We start from the raw sequence: 26,640 nt of genomic DNA on the forward strand, positions 1-26,640 counted from the left end.
TGCCCTCCCCGCGCTTCACCGCAGCCGGCTGACACGCCTCACATCGCCAGTTGTACACGGGCTCCGGGGCGCCGTTTGCACACATCCTCTCGACGTACTGCTTCGCATGGTTGCACCAACTACACCAAGCGTGGATCCAGGTTCCCGATTCCTCCATGGCCTGGGCCAGGCTCCCCATGTCCGTGATGCGGTGTCTCCGCGCGGTTTTGCCAGCAGGAAGACGCCGGCAAAACGGACACCTCAGCGCGGCCGTGTTGATGATGCGCCCGGGCTTGTTGAGGCCGTATCACGACTTGATGCATCCAGCGCAGATCCGCTGCTTGCACCCGGAGCGTCCACACGCCGAGCGGAGCTGGGACGCGTCGAGGTCCGAGAAGCAGAGGCTGCAGGACATGAGGCTCGATTCGCGCTCCTCAATGTGCCGGCGGAGGCGGTCCTGCATGTCGGCCACGCTGTGCACCTTCTTCCCCCTGATGGTCAGGACGGTCCCGTCACACGAGGGGAGCAGCTCCACCTTTGCAGAGATGTTTTGCAGATCGCAGTGGCTGGCCGTGTAGAAGATGGACCGGCTGTTGAACGGCTGCTGGATAGCCTCGTCCACGTTCCTGAGTAGCCACCCCCAGCCGTTCTCCTCCTCCATCTGCCGCGGCGTCGTCTCCTGCAAGACGACCGTCTGCACGCCGGACACGCAGCCGGGACACTTGAAGGTCTCTTGGTTGAATCCCGGCGGGCGGTACTCGTGAGGCCAAATCATCCTGCCGAGGCACTGGCTGCACTCGACACAGGGCGCCCTTCCATGCACCTCCGCCATCTTGCCATCCCCTCAGCCCTGCATGCCGGCAGTAGAAGCACTTTGCCCAGACACGCAGACGCGCCGGGTTGTACATCACGTACTGCGCGCGGCAGTCTCTCACGGCACACTCGACCAAGGGGACGCGGCTTGCCTCCGTGTCCTCCCTTGTAACGTTGGCGCAGAGCCGTTCCTCCGCGTCGATGCCTTCAGGCCGTGTGCAGGCCACGCAGCAGCAGTCCGCAGACGGCGCGCAGCACATGCCGCATACGCCCTTCTCGCCCATGACGGTCACCGACCGCGGGAACTTGCACTCTCTGCACGTCACCAGCGGTCCGACGGCGGCCTGGCTCTTGTCCGGGTGCCAGTTGACCTTGGCCTCGACCGGATTCTCGAGGTACCGCTCCAGCAGCTCGCTCCTCTCGAGCCGGCGCAGGTTCTCGTCTCTCTGGCCGGGCTCGCGTCCGGCAAACTCGACTGTGGGATCCAGAAACACCATGGGGTACATGTGCTCTGCCGCAACCTCGCCAACCTCCTTCTCAATGGCGAGCGAGTAGTCGTACGAATTGTCCAGCCACGCCTTCATCTGCGCCTTCTTGTGCGTGTTCTGGATCCTCCCGACGTGGTATCCGAATATGGGCGCGAGCACGTCTCGGTCTCTCCCTCCTCTTTCGTTGCAGACGGCCCGCCAGAGGCTGCCAAACACCGGGTTGAGCGACATGGCGACCACGTCTTGTTCAAAGATGCCCCTAAGCTGGGCGACGACCAGGTCCTTGTACTTGTCGTCTCGGCTGTACCGCGCGGCAAAGTCGCCCACGGGAGGGCTGCGCCGCGTCATGACTGTGCCGAGATCGTTGATGCTGACCCGCTTGGTGTCTGAATTCGCATTGAATACCGCCGAGGTCTTCGTCGCCATGAAATTTCGCAGTCTGGGGTTGTTCTCGGTCGTGGCATTGGATATCTTCTTGGTCAGCTTGTAGACGGGGACTTCTAGCGGCACCCTGGGGTCGTCCACGCCATTCTTCATTTGGCGCTCGTCGGTGCCCATCCAAGTTAATAGCATTGTGGTGGTCGTGAAGGAGATGATGTCGGGTGTGATTCGGGGGAGGACAAAGGCCTGTCCCGCCCGTCATTGCGGAAAGGTACTGGTACGCAGACCAGGAGGCGACATTGCCCGTTTTCAGGACGCAGAACACGCTCGCCTTCTTATCCCCGTCTCGCATCAGCTTGGCTCCTGAAGTCCAGTCCGCGAAATGATGGCCCGTCCCTCCGTAGCTGTCTGGTTTAAGCAGGGCATCTTGCTCCGCTCTGCCATTGCGGTCCGCGACTTGCTTCAGATGGGGCGGCGCGTCGGTATACAAGATGATGATGGTTGTGGCCTCGGCTCTCATCTTCCGGTAGGCATATGCGAGCCCCATCTTGGATGCCTCGGGGGTATCATCGTTTCCTTGGGTCACTATATGTGCTGCTTTATCCAGGACTGTCTTTTGCGCAACCATGTTCCAGCCGTCGACTGCGTCGTCAAGAGACTTGCACCAGCCCGACCAGGATGTGATGTCCCTGCAGGAGTAGTCTCGGTATGCCATGACACCAATTCTCTCAAAGGCGTCGGTCAAGGCAGCCATCCTGAGGATGTTTGGACGTGCCTCGTTGAGACCCTTGATGAAGTCGTGCATCGACAATGTTGCGTCGAGGAGGAAAAGGAGGTCATAGGGTCCGGGACTTGACGCGGAGTCTGCCGCTGCCAGGTCGGCGTCGGCCATGGCGCTGGCCGATATGCGTTCTTGCTATATAAAGAAGTGATGCGTTATAAAGAAGATGGACTCTTTAAGAAGAATAATTCAGACAGCTCTATAAACGGCAACGCACTTGGTAAGTTGGTACAAACAGGCCTTGTCTAACGGAGTGCCACGGGAGGAGGGAAGCGCAGGCCAGCATTATTTTGAGAGCCTATGCAGAAGTAGCTGGAGAAATATGTACCATACTTCGTTGTCAATGAAAATCCTCTCAGTGATTCAGCCTCTTCATCTCGTTGGGTCAACCTCGCCGGCCGACCCCGGTAGCCGAGAGACTTACGCGGCCCAGGGTCTTCGTCCTCCACAGTCTATATTCAGCAGCAACTTCTGGCCCCGATTCCGCGGCGCCAATCAACAGGTGCTGGGATCGCGGAGTTGTCTGCCGAAATATTGCCCAACTAGGAAGTCGGATCGGCGACGATCGGGCCATTGGCATTTGCTGTTCCACCACAAGACGCCGGCTCATTGGAATACTTGCAGCACAACCGTCCCGAGAACGCCCCTCGCAAAACATTGAGAGTGGATTTTCAACCCCAAAATGTTCTTGATACAGCTCTGCCGTCAAGTTGGAAGTCGAGTCCGCCTTTTGCCGAGGATTCACGGGCTCGCGGGTCCCCGGGCTGACTCGCAGCCACAGAGTTGGCGCTTTATCGGGCCTGTCTAGCAACCCTGAGCCGAGCCGCCTTAGGGTGAGCCTTGCGTGTGCTGAAATGAAATGTCCAAATTCGACTCCGTACACCTGCTTTTCTATGCAGTAGGTATGTCAATTTGGGCAGCTGGTCAGCCAAACCGGGTGTCAACATTAGGCGGAAAGCTCGACCCCATCTCCTTTTCTTTTTTTTTCCGGGGACTATACTCCGTACCATCCATGGCTATAACGTCGAATGGCTGCCTGGTTTACAGGCTCGGTGTGACGGATATTCGCAAGGTCTGGGCCCCCAGTTTCATTGCGATTCGAGCAGAGGAATATCGCACGATTGGTCAGACCGAACGCTGGTTTGCCACGAGGCACGGGGACCACTAATAGAACAGCTATCCCATATTACGACAATTTACGTTGATACTAGGTGTCAGCCATTTTTGACCATGGAGACGTATTTTGAGAGATTTTACACTGTGAGCTCCGAGGCATGTCTGTCACAATTTTACCATCTAGAAATATACTGCCCTAGACAACAAGGGAGCTAATGATTCGGCTCGACTATGCGGAGTAACGTCCATTGGGTTGGATAGGCTAGCTAGAATGCCTGGGGCATACCATCAACTCGTCGACAGAAGAGTGACTGCTTACGAAATACACGTCAGCCGAAACTGGCCGGGCCGAATTATACGACTCCTAGTCTTGAGAAAGTCTGAAGCGAGACTGTAACAAACCTCCATATCACTCATTTATTTGCATCGACGCCATTAGAACCATAAGCGCCTGTTTACCCCGGCACATCCTGAGGCATTCGCAACTATACTAATCCTTCCTATTCGCAGTGTTAAGCCTCTTCGACCACACCCCAACATTGAAAAACCACGCAACCGCTGCTTCAGCCAACCATGACGGGCAAAACGTATCCAATATCCAAGCACCATACGAAAACCCTCCGGCCCAATACCAATCCGGGGTCCGTCCAAACAAGCCGCCAAACCACCCCTCGCCCTTGAGCGCCTCTCTGACAATCTTTTTCGCATAAACATGCGTATCCATAGTCCCTCTTGTCTGGCTGAACCGCAATCTCTGCACAAACACATCCTCCACAGGCCTGTACAGCGAGTTTTCAGGCAGCACACGGTCGAAATGATTCATGATGTTGGAGCGAATGGTGCCCGTCATGGCAACCATCACACGGACGTTAAATGGCTTGAGCTCCATCCGCAGGACTCGAGAGTACGAGTTCAACGCGCCCTTTGTGGAAGCGTAGACGCTGGCGAATAGGTAAGGCATGATGGCAGACACGGATGAAATCTGCAGAATGAGCCCGCGCGCTGCGATGAGAAGGCTTGCAAAAGACTGGCACATGGCCATGGGGCCAAAAATGTTGGCTTCGTACGACTGCCGCACATCATCCATGTCAATGTCCAAGGCTGGAATGGTATGCGTGCGGCCACTATGTCATGTGAGTAGGACTGATGCGGCGTTTGGTGAGAGGCACGGGTGAAAAGGCGTACGCGTTGTTGACGAGGATATCGAGCTTGCCACCAGTGATCTTGTCAACTTCGGCTTTGCATGCTGCGATGCTCTTGGCATCGGTAACTTCAAGTCGGACCGCGCTCATGCCTAGGTCTCGGAGGGCTTCGAGGGCTTCAGGCTTTCTGGCCGTGGCAATGACGTGGCAGCCTGGAGAGTGTAAGTTTTCGCCGCCAGTTGAGACGTCACAGCTGTCTCGCACCTCGTTTGTGGAACTCCAGGGCGAGCGCATGGCCGATGCCTCCTGGCGAGCAACTGAAGGGCTCGTGTTAGTTTTATTCTGGTCCTGTAGGCAAAAGATGCATTTGCAATATTCCTCGTTTGCTCCGGGAGTTCGTACATACCCTGTAATGAGGACCGTCTGCTTGCCTTGCGACATAATGTCCGTCACAACGCTAAAATTTACGTCGATGCCTTGGTGAAAACGCTGGATGCGAAATAATCAATTGCAGTAACATGCACAATTTCTTGAATTGTTTTGCAAGACGAATGGAGGACAAATGGAAGACGATTGACTGGAGCGGGTGAGTGATGAATCACTATTGTTGAAGGAGCAACTACCCCATCGTTCCTGCCGAGGTTCACTTGTGTTAACTACTTTGTTGCTACTGAGCACAGTCGAGTCAAGTCTGGTTGGTCTTGCTGTCTGGAATCTCTCATCTCTTGCCCAATGCGCCCATTTTTGGCGTCTGCCAGTTCATCCCACCGGCCGGGTAAACATCATGCACCGACGTCTGGAATACACGACACGCATTAATATTCATCAATTACTCTATGACTAGGATCAAATTAAACACAACATAGAGAGAGACAGAGAGAAATGAACAAAATTACTCATTGGCCAAACGCTTACACTGAGGCCGCACTTCATGTGCCATGCACCATCAAACATCGATCGCTGGCCATGAGATATGCCCAAATGCGCCGTGCTAAAATTGCAACCACGAAATTTCCAACACCGACAATTCCTCAACGCCGAACCTGGAGATGTGTAGAAGGCGCAGATCCTTCCATTTCCACCGGTCCCTCGCCGGGCGCAGGAGTAGACGTGGCGGATGCATCCATCTCAAATGCAGGGCTTGCGGCTCCGTGCATCGCTGGGCTGTCTTGAGGGGTAGGCGCCGCGTACGGACCGGCATATTGTGCGGGAGACTTGTTGAGATTGGGTGACGGATAAGCAGGCGACGGGCTCGACCCCCATGAAGCTTTGGCGTCGGGTCCGGACAGCCCAAGGGATGGGGATGGCTCCGTGGGAGGGAATGTCGTCGCCGTGCCACGCTTGTAGTAGTCATTCTGGGCCATCATGGGACTGGTTTCATCTTCCGCCTTCTTCTTTTGCCAGTGTCGAAAGTACAGGAGCATTCCCCCTACGGCGAGTACACCTGCTACGGATGTGCCGACAGCAATACCAATCATGGCTCCTTGCGAAAGACCGGATGACTTGTTGTCAACGTCGGCTCCTTTGCTTGGATTTGACTGAGTAGGAGATGGATTTCCAGTCGTGGTAGTGAGAGTCGAAGTTGCACCTGAAGTTGAAGTAGCGGTTGAACTTGTGGTTGAACTCGCAGTTGAGCTGGCAGACGAAGATGTAGAAGAGGCAGCTTTACCAGCAGTATCCAGAAACGTGTTCCGGCTAACCGATATTGGCGTCTGAGAGGTTGAACAGGCATCCTCCATGGTGTCATACACCTTCCCCAAATATTGTATACCGTTCTGACCAAGACATTGGGCCGCTTTGGTGATGAAGCCGCCGCCATTATTGCAAAGACAACTGTTTAGGTCCTGTGCGTCAGTACCAGTGCATTTGGATGCATCGGAGGCGCTGTATAGACAAGGTTGCGCGTCCACTGCGTAGAATGCGAAGTTGCTGCTAAATGAGAGCGACCCCGGGACAAGGATGGCTAGAAGGACGAGAAGAAGAGAGGAAGACAACAGTCGCGTCTGTTTTGGCGCCATTTTGTATGTTTGGTCGCTTCTTCGATTGTTGCCAATATAGGATGTTTGGCCCGAGTTTGGCAAAGGAAAGAATTTCCCAGAACCACCGAAGGATGCGTTTGCAGATGCAAACGGAGAGGAGGTGAAGTCCCCAGGGAACTAGGAAGCGAGGAACAACAACGACGACGACGTCCCTTGGACCAACAAGCCCGACGTGGTACAGCCAATATGAACCAGATGGGTGGTACTACAGCTCCGTTCTACAGACACAACGGCGGCGGACGGCATCAGCGTCAAATGACTACCGGCGGGAAATTTTCAGGACATTTGGCAACGGGTCGATCCTTGCTTGGCGCACAGAGTGTCATGACCAAGTTTAATAAGGCTGACGGCAAAGCTGCTCGACTCGGCTCATAAAGTGATGAGGTTCGACCCGTCACCCGTCCCTTTCTTTCTCCTCTTCTTCTCTCCTGGACCAGCCACCCTGTGCTGGGCTTTGTTCCCGACGCCATACAATCACTATGCAGTTGGAAAACTGCTCAAAATGAAACACGTCTGCTGTACGATATTTACAGCACCGTTGGCTGCAGGAGCTCAATCTCGCCAAGTTTTCCCCGGTCAGCCACCGCTCGTCCCCCCTGGCTGCTTGGTGTCCCGTCAGCAAGCTTGATTTTTGACCAAGAATCCCGGCATACCACCCTCCAATTTTTCAGCCCAGCCCCAGTTTTCGAGGCTGCGCAAATAGAAAAGCTCAAAGCTACTCCGTACTCATGCACAATGTGTCGTTTTCGTCTTTGCTGGCCCCTGTCGTGGATGTCTGTGGATGGGCAGATGGGCACCAGGTTTGATGCGGCATCAGCCCGAGTGGCTGCCGAAATGACAAACGACAGCGTAGAGGAGTTGAGTTCCCACAGGCAAGTCTTGGATAGTTTGATTTCCTTGGCCCTGGCGTTCAATGTTTTTGCTGTCAGTGCCAATTTTAGCCATGTCGCATCAGATCTTGCCCGGTTCCGGGGAACCACCTTTGTTTCTTATTATATCCGCGATGCTGCCGTCACATTTCCAGGGACCAAACATCACCTCGCAAAAATGGTTGTTGGGATTGTGAGCGCTTCATGAGGTTGCCCATGTCTTTTCTAGTGACGTGACGTGGGTTCATTCAAACTTGATGTTTTGGGCCGTGGCGGTCAGCTTGAGTACTAGTAGGTTGGTGGAATGTTGGTCACTCACCATTCTGGTAAATTCTCAATGTTTGCAACCAACACCAACCACGCCATATATAGCCTGTATGCACCAGTCATATCATAGCATCCTCTACTGCTATTTTAGGCCAAGGCACTGTAGAGCCCCGCAGATACATGCCGGAGCACCCAACATGCGTCGTACTTGGCAGCCGTATTGTTCTCGTCGAGTCGCTGTTGAGAGAGACCACTCATCAAGGATGTTGGGACAGAAACCAGTAGACGTCTCAGCCCAACGTCACACAAAAGGCGAAAACTAGCCACACTACTCTGTAAAGGAACCAACATTTCATTGCAAAATCGGCATGTCTATTTTGATATCGGCTGCACAACTAACCACCGCCATCGAAGCGGTAGTAGTAATGCTTCTGATTGTTGTTTCTCTTGCCATACATCCAATCCGTCCTCTTGGTGGTGAATTGCTCCAAGTCTCGCCCACGGTGTTCCGACTTGCGCACCGCCCGCCTCTTCTCGTCCGACACGTTGGCCAAGCCTACCGTTCCTCGTGGCACAACATCCCTCTTGTATCGCTGGCCGTTGCGAAGGATGATGCTACGATCCTTCTTATGGCTCTCCTCCCCAGACTCGGGGCCCTCAATAGCAAGGCGCTCGGCTCGCTCTTCAGGCGTGGGGTAGTTGTTGAGATTCTGCCGGAAGTACTTATTCAGTGACCGGTGGCCAACAGACTTGCCGGAAGGAAGATGCAGCTCGTAGTCGTCATAGAATGCAGCATGGGTATGCTTGTGTGCTCGCGAATGCCATCCGTCTGCCTGGTGGTGATTCCGAGGATCTCGACTTGAATGGTGGGGATGTTTTTTAAGACGTTCATACTGATGAATGTGACCCTCGGCAGGGACTGCAGTGAGATCCGCCGAGTCAAGCGAGGATGCAGAGCTATCTGTTTCCCACCCCTCTCCATCCTCCTCGCCGTCGAGCTCTTCTCCATCCTCACCAACAAGTCTGGCCTTTCTTCTTGAGCCAAGCTTGGCGCCGCCGCGCCTCTCTTCCTCGGTGTCTGAGCCGTCATCTTCACCCTCCTCTTCGTCATCAGAATACGTGCTTCGGAAATCGTAAAAGTCGCCAATGGCAAGTTGCTCCTCTTCGGTGCTGAAGGGGATCTTGCAGTGACCCTTGTCACGCATGTGCGTTTGTACGCCAAACACTGTCGACTTGACTTTACCGCAGCCTAGGCACTCGTGATATTCACTGACCTTGCGCTGGAGTTGCTTGATAAGACCTTGCAAATCAACCAAATACGGCCGCTCGGGAACGAACATGCCGTGGAAACGTTCCATATGTTGAACACTTAGCGGCAGGGAAGGAGACTCGAAGTTGCAGAAGATGCACGAGTTCAAGGTCCAAGTAGGCTCGGCCACGGAGTGTGAAGGTGTTGTCGACTCTGAGTCTTCCTCACCGTCGCCATTTTTGTTGGCGCCAGGAACAGTGGGCTTGGGGTTGGAGGGCCTGCTAACTGGCGAAGGACGTTGCTCGGCAGAAACTTTGGCATTCTGCAGGCTTTCGATAACCTGGTTGAACTCGTCTTCGGCATCGGTATCAAGCTCATCCTTGGGTACCGAGGTAGGTTCACCCAGAGAAAAGGTAGAGCTGATTACAGAAGTGGCCTCGTCATCTTGTCTGCGTCGTGGACCACCAGCAGCTGCCTCGTTGGTTTTGTGCTTTTGGCTGAGCAAGTGATTTTGATAGGCGTTTTCGCTGTAGTAAGTCTTGTTGCAAGGTTCGCATTTTGCCTCGAAGTAGGCCTTCTCAGCTTCTGCACTAGATGTAGCACGAGCCTGGAGGACCTTTTCGGTGAAGACTTCGGAAGAGATGGGAGGCAGGGAGGCAACGCGACGTTTCAAGTTGTATCGGCTACGCCGGAGGGTCAGCATAAGGTTCAGAAACATCACCAAAGTCCAAGGAGAATGAACATGGCGTGGAAAACAAGACAACTCACTGCCAGTCGCTTTTCATATGACCCTTTTGGAGGTCGATGTTGCGGTAGGCAACTTGGCACGTGTTGCACGTGTAAGGATGCGAGGCGGAGGTGCCGGTACCTGCGGGTGCGGCGGCGACACTCGCCATGATGAAGCGCAAAACAAAATTTGTGAAGATGCGATTCTTTATTGAACAGCGCAGCAAGATGATCTAGACGAGCGATATGAGATATCAATAGGTCGCGACGTCGATCTGACGTAGATGTACGGGTAGGAAACGGACCTTGTGCTACTCCGTACGGGACGAGCACGAATTATTAATTAGTGGCAAGAAGATTTTTGGTGGCGCCCTGCTTGGCTGGCGGGGTTTCGATGGTGGGAGGAGCGACCAAGGGCAGAGAGGGAAAGAGCCTGCGGGGCTGTCGCTAGGTTTTGGCTCCAGCTCTGCCCGCTCTGGTGACTCCGTCTGCTCTGCTTCCACACACACACAGACATGTCCATGCGAAGGTCTAGCCCAAAATTGAAGGCGGTGGACAAAACTCGTGATGAGGGTCATGTCGATGACGCTTTTTAGTCCAGGTCGTCCCACAGGCGATAAGCGAGAGGCTTCCCGTGTCACTGTTGGCATCGCCGTTTGCTTCGCCATAGTAATGTTCTCGGCCTTGTCTCCGCATGCAAATGCGTAGATTTGGCGAGGAGAGCAAAGCTTGGACGAGAGCTTTGGAATCGCATCATACGATCAAAGGGCTTTGCTGGACACTTGCGGTCCGCGCATCGAAATAGCTTCGCAACATCATGATTCATAACTACACCCCCGTGCGCCCTACGGTCCTGTTCAATGAGTCAATGGGTGCCCGTTCCACCATTAATTGCCTGATCTGATAAACACACTTGCTTTAGTAGTCTTCATAGAGCAATCTACGCCTACGACTTATCATGTTACTTATCATGTTGGTTGAAGTTGAGAGTGCATCCTTAACTTGCTGGCCACCAGCTGCATAGACGTTGTAGATATTCCCGAAGATTCATCGGAATTATCGTCAACGCCAGCTTTATTGCCAAAGCTCAAAACCCTCTCAGCAAAAAAAAAAAAAAACGGCACATTTCTCCTAACCGCTGTCCCTGAACGTTACCCAGTATTAGGTATCAGAGTTAACCTAGCAGGAAATTATGCGACTGCCGCTTTAGCTCGTGAGACATTCGATATAGTTGTATGGAAGGCATTTTGTATTAAATCTTGGATTCGACGCCTAGTCTAGAAGCGTCTGTTTTGTAACGTGGCCGTTATAGTCAAGATACCATAGAGAAAGTGCTTTGTCCTTACTTGGCTGCTTTTCCAAGTCTATTGCTTTCACAAGGTTGCCTTCTCAAGGCTGTGAGCGCAAGTCAGGCACATCATGTTGCAGGTGTCCAAGAACGTCTCCCGATTATCGCCACCAAGCTGAGACTTACAGATACACCGACTCTCACGAGGTGCCTGGTCACAATGGAAACCTAGTCCAATCGGATTCTCATTATTCTCCCCCGCAGCACGGTGGCACTTGAGATTTTGTGAGACCATGGTGTAATCCAAGTTTACGCCTGGCAATGGCAATGGAACCGCTCAAAGAACTATTGAGGACGACAGATACTATCCCGGCTGGCCTGAGATAACAGAGAAACAGTCCACCGGGGTCCATCGTGATCAAACATCTTGAACTTTGTAGGTGCTAGTTGATGGACTGATTGGCACGGCAGCCGGAGCACAGAGATGCCTGGCTGCTGGTAAGTCATTATGTGTAATAATGGAATATCATACTTGTAATCGCCGGCGTTTTTTCTAGTAACTACCGCAGGACTGAGGATAGGAATGTCTACCAAGTTGAAGCCATGGCCATCTCCTGGAGTGGCCAAGCACTCCGAGACAGGATCATGAGCCATTCCCTGCCCTCGTCTAGCTCGTCCAGGTTGGCCGTGTCTTGATCTGCCGGTTTACAATTAGTAAGGGGCGAAAATGCCATGTCGTGTTACTCCAAGAACATGTCAAGCGTACGGAGACGGCGTGCCTCAGGAATTCAAGATTGTGTGACCAGGCGAAGACCATTTTCCGTCTCCATGGGTGTTAGTTACGGAACACAAAGTACAAAGGAATTTTGGGTCTGCAGTTTTTTCCAGTGTTCTTGCCTCATGTGCAGTATCTCGGAGCCGGCACAGGACGCATACAAAATGGTGAGGATTCGAGTTCGGGGCAACTTGCAGCTACACGTCCATGTCGATGCAACGATCCCCTGGTCCCTATTTCCGGAATTTTCACATCCTGCTTACCCCAAGCGCCCATCCCCTAAAAGCAGCAAAGACTACACTTAAAATACTCATAACATACTTTTTAGCTTTATTATAAAAGCTAAAGTTATTAGTATAATAATTTTAACGTGAAAGGTTTAGTAGCTAATCTTGTTGCAAGAAAGGTACGGTTTATCACAGAAAAGGTGGGTCCGCTATAAAAGCTGCACCTTCGCACATTCAAAGGGATTGCATATCTGAGCACATGTATGGATAGCAGGGATAAAACTGGATACTGCGTGTACCACTGCACGTACGTACTGGGTAGGGTCAATGGTGTTAGTGGCTGCCCCGGCCGGAAAGCTGGCTTGCCCCGCTATAAGCGGTGCTTGCATAAAGTACCTAGGTATTCTATTAGTGCGGAGTACTTGGCTTACTTCTGATGCAGCGTGGTATCAGACGTGTCTACTGGTATCGATCCGTTGAGCGTGGGCGACGCCCAGGTTTCGTGCAACTAGCTCCAGTCAATATCGCCCCAAATTCCGCCACCACCAACTTCCATCATCTCTGCCTCAGCAAACACCCATACTAATCATCAACCTCATCCAGCCCATCTAAGACTATTACCCCAGGGAAGCTTATATTTGTTGGTATTTACATACGCGACGTCCCGGGACGACAAACCTTGGCCGATGCATCGACTGAGCCCTTCACATCGTTCATCATGAGCGCCTTGCGGCATAGCGATGCCGGTCATGGTGGTAACTCAGATGGCCATACCTCCGACAACAACTGCATACCGGATATTCTAGACCTGGAGGCTGGTCTTTGGCAAGAAGCGCCTTTTTCTCGCTTGCCTGACGATGCGCCGCCGGAACTCCAAGACTATCTCCAAGATGTTGAAAACCCAAGACGAGTCTGGGCTATTTATCGGGCTAGTAGGCGGCATGATTTCCAACTACTCGTCGAAAGGTATGCGTTCCCATCTACCCCTAATTGCTTTGCCACTGCCTGGTCGTGAATCTGACCTGCTGGATACTAATTTCCTGTCTCCCAAACAGGTACATTGCGCAACTCCGCGTCGGATGCGGTTCTCCCCAATGCAACACCGCAACCTGCTTCACATGCCGGAAGCGTCTCGTAGGAAAGGCGCCCATTCGACGATACAGCCCTACCAGCGCAAGGACGCTGGCTGTCTACCTTGCGAGCCAGGATAACCCGGACAGAGGTATTTGCCCGTACTTGCGTCGATCAAACGGTCCCCCGCCGGCCGTGAATAATCTTATTTTCTCAACACAACGACCGCGATCTCAAACTCTCTCCGATCTTCCGTCTCCCAGGGCTCCTGGGGCTCCAGGACCTCGCAAGGCCTCCGTTGATGCCGAAGCCAAGCCAAAACACTTGTCGTCTGGCAGACGATGTCAGGTCTCCATCATTGAGAGCCCTGGAAGTGATCCAGTCAAACCAGAAGCCCAGCCACCTGGCGGAGAGGAGGGACCCTCCAAACACATTGGTCGCGACCAGGGTCGATATACCGTTGGCAGGAGCAAAATCAATATAGCAGAGAAGCCTGTAAGCAGAGACTACAGGTCATTTGCAGCTACAACATTTGGGACGGTAGCTTTTAAAATGCTGGAGTGGCTCACTCCACAGGGTTTGCGAGCAATATCTGAACAAATTTCTGATGTTAGTGACCCCGATGCGACTTTCAAACAGCAGCAGTCGAAGGAAACTTCACAAGAAAGAACAGATCCCACGTCTGTGCCGCCTCCGTCACTCATCAGACATTCTTCATCCAAGTCATCTTCACATCCCCTGATAACTCCAGAATTGGAACAGAGCCATCAGGCTCTGCCTGAACATGCAGGGCGTACCGATGAGTCGATGGTTCCCACGAGATTCTTCTAGGCGGAAACGAAACTCAAAGGGTTCCATTAAGACGGCAACCACGTCAAAGTCACAGAAAAAGACATCTCTAGAGCCACTTCCTCCACCAACCCCAGCAGATGGACCTAAACCAACCGCGAAGTCAAGCAGCTTCCATGGGGATAAGAGACCGCGGGGTCCTAAACTGACACCGGGTGTCGTCGGGCGAACTGTACCAGAAATCCCACTGAAGCCCGCGTTCTTCGAAAATGTCCCCTGCCTATCTCCGCCCCCCGTTGACGAAGTTGATCCAGCCTTATCTGACCATGGGGACTCCGAGGAGGATTCCTCTGCCAAGACTACCTTTGCCGTTGTGAGGGCACAGAGGCGTAAGCAAGCCCCGGAGGATCATGATGATGCCTCTGTAGAAACGGAAGAATCCCGGAAAAACTACCCGTTGCCACAGGCTCTGAGCCAACTGAATGTCGAGTTGATCGATTTTATCTGCGACATATTCCAGGAAGATCACACCAATGAAAGACATTTTTTTGGGCCGCTAACCTTGATGGAAAGCCACCCGAAACCTCAAAATTTATCAAACCGGCTGGCGAGACGGAGACCTAACCATCAAGTGAAATCTGCTGGCGTTCTTTCTGGCAAATGGCGAGCGTTCAACGAACAGACTATCTTCAATGTGTTGAGCGACCCCCACCTCCTGGTGAAGTCTTTCACAAAAGACGGAAAACTGTATGACTCTCAAACCCTTTGGTACTGCATGCTGCGGATGACACGGGCGGCACCTAGCCTTGTGCTTCATAGTCTGTGGCTCGCAGCCAAGAGCTTGTTTGCACCACCCGAGGGTCTAAATTCAGCGAGGCTGTCATCGAAAAGGCTCTTTGGAGAGCGTCAAAATCCGGCCTTGACTAGTTTTGAAGCTGGCTGTATTATGTCAATTTGTCTTCACGCTTTGGTAGCAGTAGCCCCCTGCGCAGAGGACTCTAAGACACTATACGAAATGTCACGGATTCGTTCCAATGGCTTCGTCCTAGGCGGACAAGGCGCAGCGGCTAGGCAGCCTTCGTCCGTATGCCTCGAATACGATGACGTGTTTTCCAATGAGCTTGCTCTGCGATTAGCCAGAAGGCTTTTTTGCGCCATCACTGCTCGGAATTGCTTTGCAGAAATAGCGGAGTGGGACGGTGAAGGGGACGAGGCAAGTTTTGATGTGTTAGGTCTCTTATTGAACCAGTTAGATCTCCTAGGAAGCGGACCTATTCGTATCCTAGAATTCACTCAAGCGGAACGTCTGTTACACGAAACCCGAGTTCCTACGCTTCTGTTGGACTGGGCGAGAGCAGTGCTCCTTCAAGAGTGGAACGGACGCCCAGAGTACTCAACCGATGGTCCCTTTCATGGGGCTTTGTCTCTAATTACCACATTGTGTAAGTTACTCATTGCCCAACGCAACGGGAAAACATCTTCTGATGTCTCTTGTAGACGAAAACAGGAATATGCTTCTCCTAGGAGACATTCAATTTCGCGTTGATTATTTTTCAGAGCGATTGGATGCTATGGACATTCCTGTCGTATGGGTTGGTTTTGCCTCTACTAGGCATAGGCATCATCTCTTAGACCACCCGTACCTCTTCAGTCCCGAGGCACTAATTTCCTTTTTCCGATCAATCAATTTCTCGCGGATGAGCAAAAATTTTGAAGAGTCTAGCTCTCTGAAGACCAGAATGACTGCCATTGTTGACCCGGGAAGTCTAGTTACCAACACTCACCATAAGCACGTTCTGCAGGACTTGCTTAAGACTGCATCCTCAAGATATTTGATCCTTGCTATCAGCAGAGATCACGTGCTCAGAGATGCTTTTGATCAGCTATGGAGACGGCAAGAACGAGAATTGTTGAGGCCCTTGAAAATTCACTTGGGAGAAGGTGCTGGCGGTGAAGAAGGGTTTGACTCTGGCGGAGTTCAACAAGAATTCTTTCGGATGGCAATGGCAGAATGCCTCGACCCGAATTATGGGGCGTTCACGGTTGATGACAGGACGAGAATGGCATGGTTTGTGCCAGGATCTCTTGTTGAAACATGGAAGTTTGAGATGATCGGCTTGTTGGTGTCCCTAGCCGTGTACAATGGGCTGACACTTCCGATAACTTTCCCTAAAGCCCTGTACAGGAAGCTTTTGGGTCAACCTGTGGAAGAACTTTACCATATTGCGGATGGCTGGCCAGATTTAGCAAGTGGACTGACCGCTTTGCAAGAGTGGGATGAGAAAGATGGTTTGGTAGAGGATGTTTTTGCAAGGACATACGAATTCTCGGTCGGGGCTTTTGGCGCTGACGTCACTCTTCCCATGACCAAGGACAAGTCTTCTTGGCCGCAGGGTATTCCAACGCCTCCAACAAGAAACAGCCCTGCTGCACTTGAGGACGAGGCGCCACTTGTCACAAGTGAGAACCGCGACGAGTACGTGAGCGATTACGTTCGATACCTGACTGACGTGTCCATCCGGCCCCAGTTTCGAGCATTTGAGCGCGGTTTCCGGGCGTGTTTGGATGCCAAGTCTCTCACACTATTGACGCCTTCACTCTTGCAGTCCATCGTCGAGGGCGTGCAGGAGATTGATATTTCGGAGCTTCGACGATATGCTCGTTACGTCGGCTGGGATTCCTCGCATCACACCGTCAAGGACTTTTGGTCTATTGTGAAGAGATATGACGACAGAATGAAGCGCAAACTTCTCGAGTTTGTCACGGCATCGGACCGTTTGCCGGTGGGCGGCATGCGAAACGTGCAATTTACAGTACAAAAAAATGGTGAAGAGGAGGGCAGTGGTGGTCACTTGCCCACGGCTTATACGTGTTATGGAACACTACTGTTGCCGGAATACAATGACAAGGAAGTATTACGGGAGCGGTTGGGCATGGCGCTGGAGAATGCACAAGGCTTTGGGTTTGCATAAGGGACGGTTGTGATATTTGGCGCGAGCACCAGCGGTCTACATTGATACTTCACATGGAAAAAAGGCACAGCGGCTTTGTATATTTTTACTTGACTTCTTTTTTATTTTTTTATTTTTATTTTTTTGACTTGCGTATTCTTTTACGGAGCCCGCGGATTGTATACCTAGATTCTAGATACATAGGCAGCCGACAATTGTCGTGCCGTGGTGTATGTTTCGACACACGAGTGCTTGTTGGCAGTCTAATCCCTCATCTGCCTGACGTTTAAATTAATCCGCTTATTCCTCATCCAACCCTCCCACTCTGCGTATTCCCCATTTTCCGCTGGCCAATCCTCCAAGTAATCCGGACAAGTACCGCTGATAATCCTGGGCACACCGTGCCAGGCATATCTTGACTCCTTGGTCATGTAGATGGCGTCACCGGAGCGCAGCCGCAGCAATAGATATTTCTTCTCGCCTCGCCTATTTTCAGCAGTCTTCTCCTCCTCGCCCACCTTGTCGTCGTCGTGGCCGGCACGAGTATTTGGAGCAATCATGAACAAGCAGTCACACCCGAAACTCAAGCTCACCAGTCCCTTGTCCACCTCCTCGCTCACGTCCCTGTGCATCATCATGGTGTCCTTTGGGCTGTAGAAGTTCACAATGGCCGCCTGGGCAAGGGTATCCGGGAACAGCTTCTCCAGGAACTGCGCGAGATCTGAGGGGAAACGGGGCGGCTCCGAGTCCGGGTACACGCGGTTCGTCCAGTCGTACTGGCCGCCGAGCGTGACCCAGTGCAGGCGGCGGTTGAGGACTTGGCCTGCGGTCAGGGGCCTGTGGACCGCCGGGTCCTTGGGGATGAATGTCGCGGGGGACTCGGGGGAGAGGGCGAAGAAGGATTGGGCCCGGGGAGGGAGAGGCGAGCCCGACTCTGGGGGGTAGCATGTTGCGGACGCGTAGGGGAGAGTGTAATGGAGGTGCAGGTTGGTTTGGTGTTTGGGGTCGGAGAGATCCCTATGGAGCATTTTGGCTAGGAGGACCTTTTGGACCGCTGGCGGCACGAGATTCGGTATAATCAGCAGGCCTGGTTGGTTAGCCCTTCGTCTTTGCGTCGTGAGAAAGGAAGCGAGCCGAGGCTGCCATGAGATGTTGTTGATGAGGGGGGTGGCACGCTCGGCTGGGGAGCACATGTTTTTTTACCTGGTAGTAATGAGTGGGAGATGATGGGGATATCCTCTTGTGCAGACGGTCTGAGATGGTCTCCCAGCGCTGCAAAAGCATCGGCGACGTGAGTCTTGTCAATCTTGCCCGTGGCCTGGAATCCATTCTCAGATAGTGGAAGTCGAGGGTCGTCGATTCTGGGGTCCTGCACCACAGCAGACGGGTCTAAGCGGGAGAAGTGTTTCCATTCCGCGCGCATTTCATCGCTTGGTTGCTCGTGAGCATCTAGCTCGGCGAGTGAGACTGTCATGGTTTTGTGTTGGCGTGAGGTGAGTTATCCAGTTGTTGGTCTTTGGTCCTGGTCTTTGGTCCTGTAACTTTTTGGGGGGGGGAGGATGAAGTCGCCTTTCTCCGTCTTTCAATACCGTCCAACTGATTGCAACTTTGAACTGAAAAGATACTTTGTCACTGTTTGGATGCAAAGTTGGCCAAATGAACTGGTTTCTGAGATTTGACTCGATTGAGTTGTCGGATGTGGAGTTTTGAGAGTGATTGTGGGGGCTTCAATCTACACCTTGCCTTGACCTTTTACCTGATTGCTCGGCGTGCGGCAGCCAACGTGGAGCAGCATCGAAACCTCGTCCCCTTATCAAATAGATCCCTTCATGGCATCACCTCTTGTGAGCCTCTTACAGCGATGAAACACTTCATCCATCATCGCCCTGTTTTGAACCCAACTTGGACATGCTGCTGTTGAGACGAGTCATACCAGGGGAGCTACGGCTGTGCCAACACGAATACACTCGCAAGGCTCCCTTTTCAGCTTCACCATATCAGTATATAAGACGGCGGCCGGGTCGGCCATCACCCTCACGCCCAATTCAGACATTCCCGGACAAGGATTCAAATTTGGACAGAGACCGGAACACGCGCCCAAACCATGACCCTCTTCCTCTTCCCGTCCCATCACAACCACGAGCATCGGTCAGCCCACGTAAACCGTCAGTAATACAACAACATGCCCGAGAATCCGCAACACAGGATACCAGCACATCAGGCCCATACAAACAGGTCCTCCTGACATCCAAGTCCATCCGCCACAACCCAGCCGCAACCTCTCCCAACCACATAACAACCCGTACAGGCAAATCCTACACCCAGCAGCTCTCCGCCGCAGAGAAGTTCTTCTCCTCCCCGTGCAAATTCCTCTACTCCGCCGAAGCCCTTCGCCACCACTCCGCGAACAACGTCACACCCGAAATCGTCGTCCTGGGTTCATCCAATGTCGGAAAATCCACCTTTCTCAACGCCCTCGTCGGCCAGTCCAAAGCCGCGCGGGTGAGCCAAAAACCGGGCAGAACGACGTTAATGAACGCCTACGGCGTGGGACCGCTGCCTAAAATCCCAAGAGACCTGGTGCCCAAGGGCATGCCGCCTCCCAGACATAGTTTAGTAGTCGTCGATACGCCTGGATACGGCTTCAAAAGCCAGGCTAGTTGGGGCGATGCCATCATGAAGTATCTCCAGGCGAGGAGGATGTTGCGCGGGGCCGTTGTTTTGCTGTCCTCTGAGAAGAGGTTGTTACCCGAGGACAGGTGGATGTTGAGGACCCTGGCCGAGGCAAACACGCGCACAGTTGTTGTTTTGACAAAGGCGGACAAGGCAAGGAACGCATGGGTTGAGACATGTAGTCTGCTTGCGGACGTGGTACAGCAGGAAGTTGATCGCCTCCATAAAGAGTTTGGCGGCAAGTGGAAAGATGAAGAGGGTGCAGCATCAAGGATATATATTACCGCTGCGGGCATGGAAAGCCCCGGCAGGTTGAAGAATGGGGGAGGACTCGGTGGTGTGAGAACTGCAATTTTGGAAATGGCCGGCTTCACGTTACAGGAAACTGTGACGAAAAAGGCCGATACTGTGGCCTATACTGGGCCTGTTGTATCATTCGACGACATTGAATGGAGGACGTAGATCCTGTTTGTGTTTGTATGTCATCAAGCCGTCGCCTGAGTGTAAATTTCAAATTGCATTGGCTCTTGCCATCTATCTGCCTTGCCCTTCTCTTCTACATCTCTGAATGCCAGATTCTGAGTCCAAGTTTTATACAAAACTCCATGCAATAATATTGTGAATGTCGTGAGTTATGCCCATTTTTGTTTCTTCAATATGTTATATCATGCCCCCATCGTGGACTTGTTGGAGTGGCCGGTGCCAGGTCGACCTAATCCCCGTCGAAACTTTCTTGAACCTTTGGTATCGAATAGGCTCTTCACCTTTCTCAACCTTGCCCACCGCTCCTTGTCCTTTGCTTCTCGGGTCTTCTCCTCGTCATCACCTGCATTTGTCTGGGGTGTCCCTGTTGATGGCGCATCAATACTCATCTTCGGCCCAGGAGGAGCGGGGCTGGGCGACCCGGGCGTGCCAGGCATGTCCCTCATAGGGCTTGGTGACGCTAGCAACTGTCCTACTCTTTTTGATTTCCCGCTGTAAAGATTGCGCAAGTCTGATTCATTCTTTATAGTCTGGACCAAGGTCCTCCAGCCCGCCAGACTGTCCTTCCCGTTAGAAACACCTCCTCGACTTTGAACTTGCGGATTCTTCCAAGGACAAAAGAAACGGTGTTCTCGAAGCGGATCCAAATGATCCATTGGCGCCGGTACTACAACTTGGCCCAAATCATCGACTTCTTTGCTCTTAAACATCCACAGTCCTAACCTTCGCAAGCAGGTGTGGCACGATGCTGAGTTGGGCACCGGCCCTATCCGCGAATTTGTAAGACCCTGCCATCCCATCAATGCCAGCCCCAGCGCAGCTCTGTTGGGCGGCTTGTCCGTGGATACTGCTCCAGACTTGTCAACAACCGGTGGGGGCTCGGAAAAGAAGTCGGGCGGAAGTTGAGAGAGGACAATTGTCGATATCAACTTCATCTGGAAGGCGTAGGTTGAATTCGTATGGAAGAAAAGGAGACCTGGCACACAGTTCATCATACCGTTGCCGTAGCTGGGCTATTGTTGTCGACGCATTGGAAAATGAGAGGCGAATTAAAGAGTCTATGGTTTCAAGATCAGCCCGGACTCCTTCAGACGAATTTGATCAGCGCGTCCGCCTCACCCTCACAACCACGCTTCCGCCATAAGCAGTCTTGCAGATGCGATGACACAATAAGGTCGGAGTATTTATCCACCAATGCCTCCGCTGTACCTGGTCAGCAGCGGTCTCAGAATGGGTCACTGGATGAGTCAGTTGCCTACCGATCTCAGAAGATACCAATACCGGCAACTCTTTACCCTCCTCTTCCTTCCGATTCAGCTTCACCATAAGCTCTTTGTGGCATAATACACACCGAACCTTCTCCTTCCCCTGACATATCCATCCTCGTTTCGCCCATTCTATTTCGTTGACCTTGTCAGGCTTTGGTGTCCAATCCGTGATTTCCTGGAATGTTGCCAACCGTTTGAGCAACTCGTCTCTGTCCCCGGGGCAGTATTTTGCTGGAGTGTGGCTCGTTGCCTTGCTATTTGGTTGCGAACTAGATTTCCTGAGCACCACATTGGAAAATGTGGTGGTGTGCGATGGGCTATATAGCGTAGGAGTCATGGATTCGGGAAATCCCAATCGCCTTCGTTTCTGAAGAATCGTATCATTGCTTGCCGTATCGGTGCCATATCGAGGGCTACTGCTCATCTTGTCGGCTTCTTTGTCGGAAGAAGTTGGGCCAGGGCTGCTTAGACCTTGAAGCAAATCCTTAAACTTGCGCTTCGTCGCGTTCATGGCTGAAGGGCAGACACCGCAGATCCCGGAACCCGACGACCTCGTCTAGAAATAAGGGAAGTAGGCGAGTTGGGCCGCTGCTATATCGGCAGGGGTGGATGGGAGATTGACGTTGATTGTTTGGCTCACGGAGCAACACATGGAAAGCGCTTAGCTGGGAGCGGCAATTTCAGTGGCGTGGGACCAAAAAAAGGGCCAGAAGGCCGGATTTGAGCTAGAGAGACTTGGCGGCGGGGTTAAATATGCCTTGGCATTGGGTTGCTGGTGCGAATTCGATGATGACCTGACAGATGAGCGCGAGATGGAAAAGTGCAGAGCCGTTTGGAGCTTCCCAGATGGAGCTATGATGTTGCTATTGTTGACTTGCAGCCCAAGCACTGGGTGGTCCTTCCCTGGGCTGCGGCCAGGCTGGGTTATTCTTGCATCATTATGGAGTACCGGGAAACCTGAAGGTAGGTACGGACTACTTGAACGGAAGTCGGCGCATAGTTTGTCCTTGACAAGCGATAAGGACGAGAAGGGACTCAAACGATGCCTACCCACACACAACAAGGTACCTAGGTAGGTAACTACCCACCAACCCCACCTGTAGGATCCCTGCCAAAAAAGAGGCTGGTTCCCACAGAAATTTTTCGAACGACTCGTTCTTTCTGCTTTATGGTAATGGTTGTGAGCCGGTTCGTCGGTGAACAGACTTGATCCTTCCTACTTTTGGCGTCGGCATTGAGCACTAAATAGAATTTTGGATTACATAAACTGCATTGTGGCCTCTTTTTTTCTTCTCCCTTCCCTTTCAAGTCTGTGCTATTCTTGAAAGCTCATGTCACGGTCTAGTGGCCCGCCTTCCTGGCTCTTCTCCAACAATACCTAGCAACACCACAAAGGCGACAGCAAAAGTCAGTACCACCACCGAAACACCGACAAAATCCGACAAAATGGCCAAGAAGAGTTCCAAGGCGGTCGCTTCCGTTAGGGAACAGGCCGCTTCTGCACCTCCCGCCGCGCTCTTGAACCTAGTCGGAAGCTTCCTGGACCAACATTCCTTCGCAAAGGCGCACAGCGCTTTCCAGAAGGAAGTTGTGAAAAATGGATGGTCGTGTGAAACTTCGATGTATGGTGATACCTCCCTGGTTTCGATCTTCAAGATCTGGGAAAGCGGTCAAAATAGCAAGGTCGAATCCGAAGAAGACTCTGACGACGAGTCTAGCGACGCATCTAGTGAGGAGTCTAGCGATGGATCAAGAAGCTCGAGCGAAAGCGAAGATGAAAAGACAGTCGCTCCTGCTATCAAAAAAAATACGAGCGAGACTAAAATCTTGAAGCGCAAAGCGCCAGTCGAGTCTAGCTCCTCTGAGTCTTCTGACTCTAGCGACTCTGACTCTGACTCCAGCTCAGACTCTGATGATGAGCCCCAGGCGAAGAAGCGAAAAACAGCCAGGAAAGTGGCTTCGAAATCTGACTCGGATAGCGACTCTAGCGATGACGGCAAGATGGATGTCGACCAAGTTTCGTCGGATGACTCGTCTTCTGACAACGATAGTTCGGCTGAGTCCGCCAGTGATAACGAGATTGATGTCGAAATTGAGGTTGCAGCGGCTGCCAAAGTCGCCCTTCCCGAGTCTGACTCTTCCTCTGACGACGCTTCTTCTGATTCCGACTCAGACTCAGACTCCGACTCAGACTCAGCAAAGGCCAAATCCAAAAAGACCAAAGGTGCAGCATCTAAGGACTCATCTGACACCTCTGTAACACTGGACAACCAGTCACCTGTGCCCAATCCCAAGGTGGAAGATCCCCCTCTGCCTCCCAATCCGGTTACCAATGGCCGCAAGAAGCAAAAAGAGCCGTTCTCACGTATTCCGAAGAACATCAAAGTGGATCCCCGCTTTGCTTCTAATGAGTACGTTTCGATGGACTACTCACAGCGCGCCCACGAAGATTTAATTGTTACCAAAGGCAAAGGCTTCACTAAGGAAAAGAATAAGAAGAAGAAGGGCAGCTTCCGCGGTGGCATGATTGATATTACGCAGAAGAAAGGCGTTTACTTTGACGATTAGCCAAGGAACATGTGCAAAAGCTATACATAGAAGATTGGGGTCTCATCTCAGACCCAAGGCGTTGGAACATGCACACATATGGCGTCTTTGCTGGTTGAGGACATGGAGAGGTGGCGTTTGAGACTTTTTTTGCTACTCTTTAACTCTGAGTTTTACGCTTGGTGCAGCATAGCGTATAGTTGGAAGGGACAGAAAATACAGTATAAATGAGACTTGCTCGCTGATTTACATAGCAAATAAAAGAAGATTTGCCCTTGCAAAAGCTTCACGTTCATTTCGTGGCGCGGACAAAAAGACGGGAAGCCGGCGGCTCTGAATTGGGCCTTGCAGTGTCTGCGCAATTGTCAATCGAAAGTCGTCTTCCTACCGTCTTTGCCACCGTATGTTTTCTGCGAGCAACGATGTTTCGTCAACCAGAAGAGCGACGATGCATGCATATACTATGAGGTCCTTCCTGTGCCACTCAACAGCGCTGAATAGGATAATGAGAATGAACTTGGCGAGAGGTCGGTTTTGAACAAGATTGCCAAGAGGGATGGTTCGTCCAGCACATGGAGAGGAAGTTTGGGCGGTGTGTCAATCCTACACGGCGAATGGAAAGGCGTTACGCTGTTTAGATGTGAAATGTCTTATTAACAAAGAAAACAAAAGGAGTGCGTGAGGTTGTTGGTACGTGTCAACATGTATTCGTATCTCATTTAACTTGTTCTATAGAATTAATGCCAGGATATCTCAAAGTAATGTGCGCAAACACGCTATGCCAATCCCCCCTCCCCAAATAAAATACAAAAATCATGCTCTAAAATGTCCCATCCTTTGTCCATCGATTCCCAGAGTCAGGAGGCGGTCTGACCTCGGTAGCAGGCGCATGCTGCGCCGCCTGATCAAACTCTCTTCCGGCCTTCAGATTCTCCTTTAGAATGATGTCCTTCCTAGCCACTGCAGGCCATTTTCTGTTTCCTTCGACAGCGGCCTGCTCTGCTTCGCGGAGCCACTTCTTCCACTGGTCGGTGCTGGGAGCGGCGCCGCTCCGTTCGACCCAGCCCGTCAACTCGGTTTCCCTGATGGCGTACCACAGTGTCCTTGTGAAGGAGGGGTGTCCCTCGCGCTGGTCTAGTTCGTTTGTGACGAGGTGCGCCCTGGCGGCGTCGGGAGGAGTGACGTCTTGCCACTCGTAGCGCGACAGGTCCCAAAAGTAGGAGCGCGGAATCATGCCCAGGCCCCAGTAGAGGCCATTGAGGACGATGTAGCTCGCGCCGATGAAGACCTTGAGCTCCCACGTGCAGTTGCCCAGCAGCACAACGCTGACCATGAGGAGCATGGTGCCGAGGGCCATGAGGGCGCGGTAGGTGTTGCCCCCGACGTAGTACTCGCACTCCTCGGTGCCCGAGTACAGCTCCCGCGCCACCTCCTCGGAGCAGCGGACGAGGACGAAGGCGCCCTCGCGGGTGCGGATAAGGACGTCGCCGCGGGGCACTTCATTGGTATGCTTGCGCTTCATGAGAATGGGGCGCCAGAACGAGGCGTAGCCGACGACGGTGGAGGCCAGCGATATGAGGGTTATGGCGAGGATGGCCGTGCCGTCCTGGTAGACGGCGGCCATGACGACGAGGCCGATGCTGAGCGCGCAAGAGAAGATGGAGAGGATGTGGATGGGTGAGAAGAGCTTGGCCGGCACGGCGGGACGGTTGCCGCCTACTGCTACGGTAGGAGAGGTGAGGAGATCCTGTGCGCGTCTGCGGGCGGTAGATCGTCGTCGCGGGAGGGAGTGTCCCGATGGACAGTCCGGGTTTCCCATGTTGGCGAGGGTTTCGTCGGTGAACTGGACTGTGAAGTGGCGACGAGGAAGTCCGGTGGAGGTTGCCTCGTTGCGGGAAGATTTGTCCTGCTGTGCTGCCGGGGCGGCTTCTTCATCCTGCTCCCGGTGCGATAATGATAGCCCTTGTTCGGCGGGCTTCTCTTCCATGCCGTCTTCAGGGCCCTTTGCTCCCTTGAGTCGTCGCAGCATCCTTCTCATGGCGGCCAAAGCAGCAGGCACTCCCCCAACAGCCACCCTTGGCACTCGGTCCACGGGACAGACGGCATGCTTAATGTCTAATACCTTGAAGCTGAAGGCATGTAGCTGGTCCAGGGGGGTAATGATGTTGGCAAAAAAACCAACCGACTCCAATGTGGTGCCGCTGTACACGCCCGTCATGCGCGCATGGGTCTCGGGCATTCTCGTTGGGCGTGACGGCTTGAGGAGAGCTTGAGGCGCAGGTAGAATGCGAGGCAGCATGCCGGGGAGAGAGGCCGTAATAGCCTGGGAGTGTTCAGCGATGGAGGACTCGCCAATGACGACCAGGAGGTTCACGACGTCGAGGGACCATCCCGTCTTGACATTGGGAAACCACTTCCAGTCTGCGTCTCCGGGCTGAGACATGATGAGCGGCGATTATGGTGGATATGTTCTCAGGAGAAGGGCGATTGCCAATTGATGCGGCCAGGCTGTGGTCAGGGACTGTGAGATTCGTAAAGAGATGCCAGCGGCGTCAACATGGCAGCTCTCGAGCCGAGGGGATGTGGTTTGAGGACGTCGACTGGCGCTCGCTCTGGCCGTCTGCATCAGTTGCTGCTGCCACGACCAGACATGACCACACAAGGGGAGCGTCTCTGGAATAAATAGGAGGGAGGAAGAGAGGAAGACAACAAAAAAGG

General features: G+C 52.8%; 13 protein-coding genes across 14 annotated transcripts; 4 read left to right on the forward strand and 9 right to left on the reverse strand.

The window, feature by feature from the left end:
- Positions 1–491: 491 nt before the first annotated feature.
- Positions 492–1,853, reverse strand: J3458_000307 (uncharacterized protein; the record flags this gene model as incomplete). Its single annotated transcript, XM_066116058.1, has 1 exon — positions 492–1,853. One exon carries the CDS (start codon positions 1,851–1,853, stop codon positions 492–494), a length of 1,362 nt encoding a protein of 453 aa, XP_065977939.1.
- A 66-nt stretch (positions 1,854–1,919) lies between these two features.
- J3458_000308 (uncharacterized protein) lies at positions 1,920–2,553 on the reverse strand (the record flags this gene model as incomplete). Its single annotated transcript, XM_066116059.1, is given in 2 exon segments — positions 1,920–1,935; positions 1,949–2,553. The coding sequence occupies 2 exon segments, from the start codon at positions 2,551–2,553 to the stop codon at positions 1,920–1,922; spliced, it is 621 nt and encodes a 206-aa protein (XP_065977940.1).
- Positions 2,554–4,048: 1,495 nt separating this feature from the next.
- On the reverse strand, positions 4,049–5,141 carry J3458_000309 (uncharacterized protein; the record flags this gene model as incomplete). Its single annotated transcript, XM_007811503.1, has 4 exons — positions 4,049–4,682; positions 4,744–4,912; positions 4,965–5,017; positions 5,107–5,141. The coding sequence occupies 4 exons, from the start codon at positions 5,139–5,141 to the stop codon at positions 4,049–4,051; spliced, it is 891 nt and encodes a 296-aa protein (XP_007809694.1).
- A 388-nt stretch (positions 5,142–5,529) lies between these two features.
- J3458_000310 (uncharacterized protein) lies at positions 5,530–7,777 on the reverse strand. The gene is made up of 2 exons (XM_007811504.2): positions 7,720–7,777; positions 5,530–7,661 (listed from the first exon to the last, which is right to left on the reverse strand). The coding sequence occupies exon 2, from the start codon at positions 6,716–6,718 to the stop codon at positions 5,732–5,734; it is 987 nt and encodes a 328-aa protein (XP_007809695.1). The 5' UTR covers positions 6,719–7,661; positions 7,720–7,777; the 3' UTR covers positions 5,530–5,731.
- Positions 7,475–7,816, forward strand: J3458_000311 (uncharacterized protein; the record flags this gene model as incomplete). Its single annotated transcript, XM_066116060.1, has 1 exon — positions 7,475–7,816. One exon carries the CDS (start codon positions 7,475–7,477, stop codon positions 7,814–7,816), a length of 342 nt encoding a protein of 113 aa, XP_065977941.1.
- REI1 (pre-60S factor rei1) lies at positions 7,804–10,228 on the reverse strand. 2 transcript variants are annotated; one of them, XM_007811505.2, is made up of 3 exons: positions 9,893–10,228; positions 7,928–9,807; positions 7,804–7,861 (listed from the first exon to the last, which is right to left on the reverse strand). In XM_007811505.2, exons 1-2 carry the CDS (start codon positions 10,018–10,020, stop codon positions 8,271–8,273), a joined length of 1,665 nt encoding a protein of 554 aa, XP_007809696.2. In that variant the 5' UTR covers positions 10,021–10,228; the 3' UTR covers positions 7,804–7,861; positions 7,928–8,270. The 2 variants fall into 2 exon arrangements, with proteins under 2 accessions (XP_007809696.2, XP_065977942.1); XM_066116061.1 differs by lacking the exon at positions 7,804–7,861 and having other exon boundaries at positions 8,239–10,172.
- Positions 10,229–12,678: 2,450 nt separating this feature from the next.
- Positions 12,679–18,640, forward strand: J3458_000313 (uncharacterized protein). The gene is made up of 3 exons (XM_007811506.2): positions 12,679–13,106; positions 13,196–15,442; positions 15,498–18,640. Exons 2-3 carry the CDS (start codon positions 13,996–13,998, stop codon positions 16,970–16,972), a joined length of 2,922 nt encoding a protein of 973 aa, XP_007809697.2. The 5' UTR covers positions 12,679–13,106; positions 13,196–13,995; the 3' UTR covers positions 16,973–18,640.
- Positions 17,215–18,638, reverse strand: J3458_000314 (uncharacterized protein; the record flags this gene model as incomplete). Its single annotated transcript, XM_007811507.2, has 2 exons — positions 18,155–18,638; positions 17,215–18,038 (listed from the first exon to the last, which is right to left on the reverse strand). Exons 1-2 carry the CDS (start codon positions 18,423–18,425, stop codon positions 17,215–17,217), a joined length of 1,095 nt encoding a protein of 364 aa, XP_007809698.2. The 5' UTR covers positions 18,426–18,638.
- Positions 18,641–18,746: 106 nt separating the features above from the next.
- J3458_000315 (uncharacterized protein) lies at positions 18,747–20,126 on the forward strand. The gene has a single exon (XM_066116062.1). It carries the CDS (start codon positions 18,860–18,862, stop codon positions 20,084–20,086), a length of 1,227 nt encoding a protein of 408 aa, XP_065977943.1. The 5' UTR covers positions 18,747–18,859; the 3' UTR covers positions 20,087–20,126.
- A 163-nt stretch (positions 20,127–20,289) lies between these two features.
- J3458_000316 (uncharacterized protein) lies at positions 20,290–21,042 on the reverse strand (the record flags this gene model as incomplete). The annotated part of the gene is made up of 1 exon (XM_007811509.2): positions 20,290–21,042. One exon carries the CDS (start codon positions 21,040–21,042, stop codon positions 20,290–20,292), a length of 753 nt encoding a protein of 250 aa, XP_007809700.2.
- A 152-nt stretch (positions 21,043–21,194) lies between these two features.
- Positions 21,195–21,886, reverse strand: J3458_000317 (uncharacterized protein; the record flags this gene model as incomplete). The annotated part of the gene is made up of 2 exons (XM_066116063.1): positions 21,195–21,310; positions 21,367–21,886. 2 exons carry the CDS (start codon positions 21,884–21,886, stop codon positions 21,195–21,197), a joined length of 636 nt encoding a protein of 211 aa, XP_065977944.1.
- Positions 21,887–22,553: 667 nt separating this feature from the next.
- Positions 22,554–24,181, forward strand: SRP40 (jun-like transcription factor). Its single transcript, XM_007811510.2, has one exon. It carries the CDS (start codon positions 22,822–22,824, stop codon positions 23,941–23,943), a length of 1,122 nt encoding a protein of 373 aa, XP_007809701.2. The 5' UTR covers positions 22,554–22,821; the 3' UTR covers positions 23,944–24,181.
- A 561-nt stretch (positions 24,182–24,742) lies between these two features.
- Positions 24,743–26,365, reverse strand: J3458_000319 (uncharacterized protein; the record flags this gene model as incomplete). The annotated part of the gene is made up of 1 exon (XM_007811511.2): positions 24,743–26,365. One exon carries the CDS (start codon positions 26,363–26,365, stop codon positions 24,743–24,745), a length of 1,623 nt encoding a protein of 540 aa, XP_007809702.2.
- Between the last annotated feature and the right edge of the window lie 275 nt (positions 26,366–26,640).

The sequence above is a fragment of the Metarhizium acridum genome (genome assembly GCF_019434415.1).
Source record: "Metarhizium acridum strain ARSEF 324 chromosome Unknown scaffold_1, whole genome shotgun sequence".
Lineage (NCBI taxonomy): Eukaryota > Fungi > Ascomycota > Sordariomycetes > Hypocreales > Clavicipitaceae > Metarhizium > Metarhizium acridum.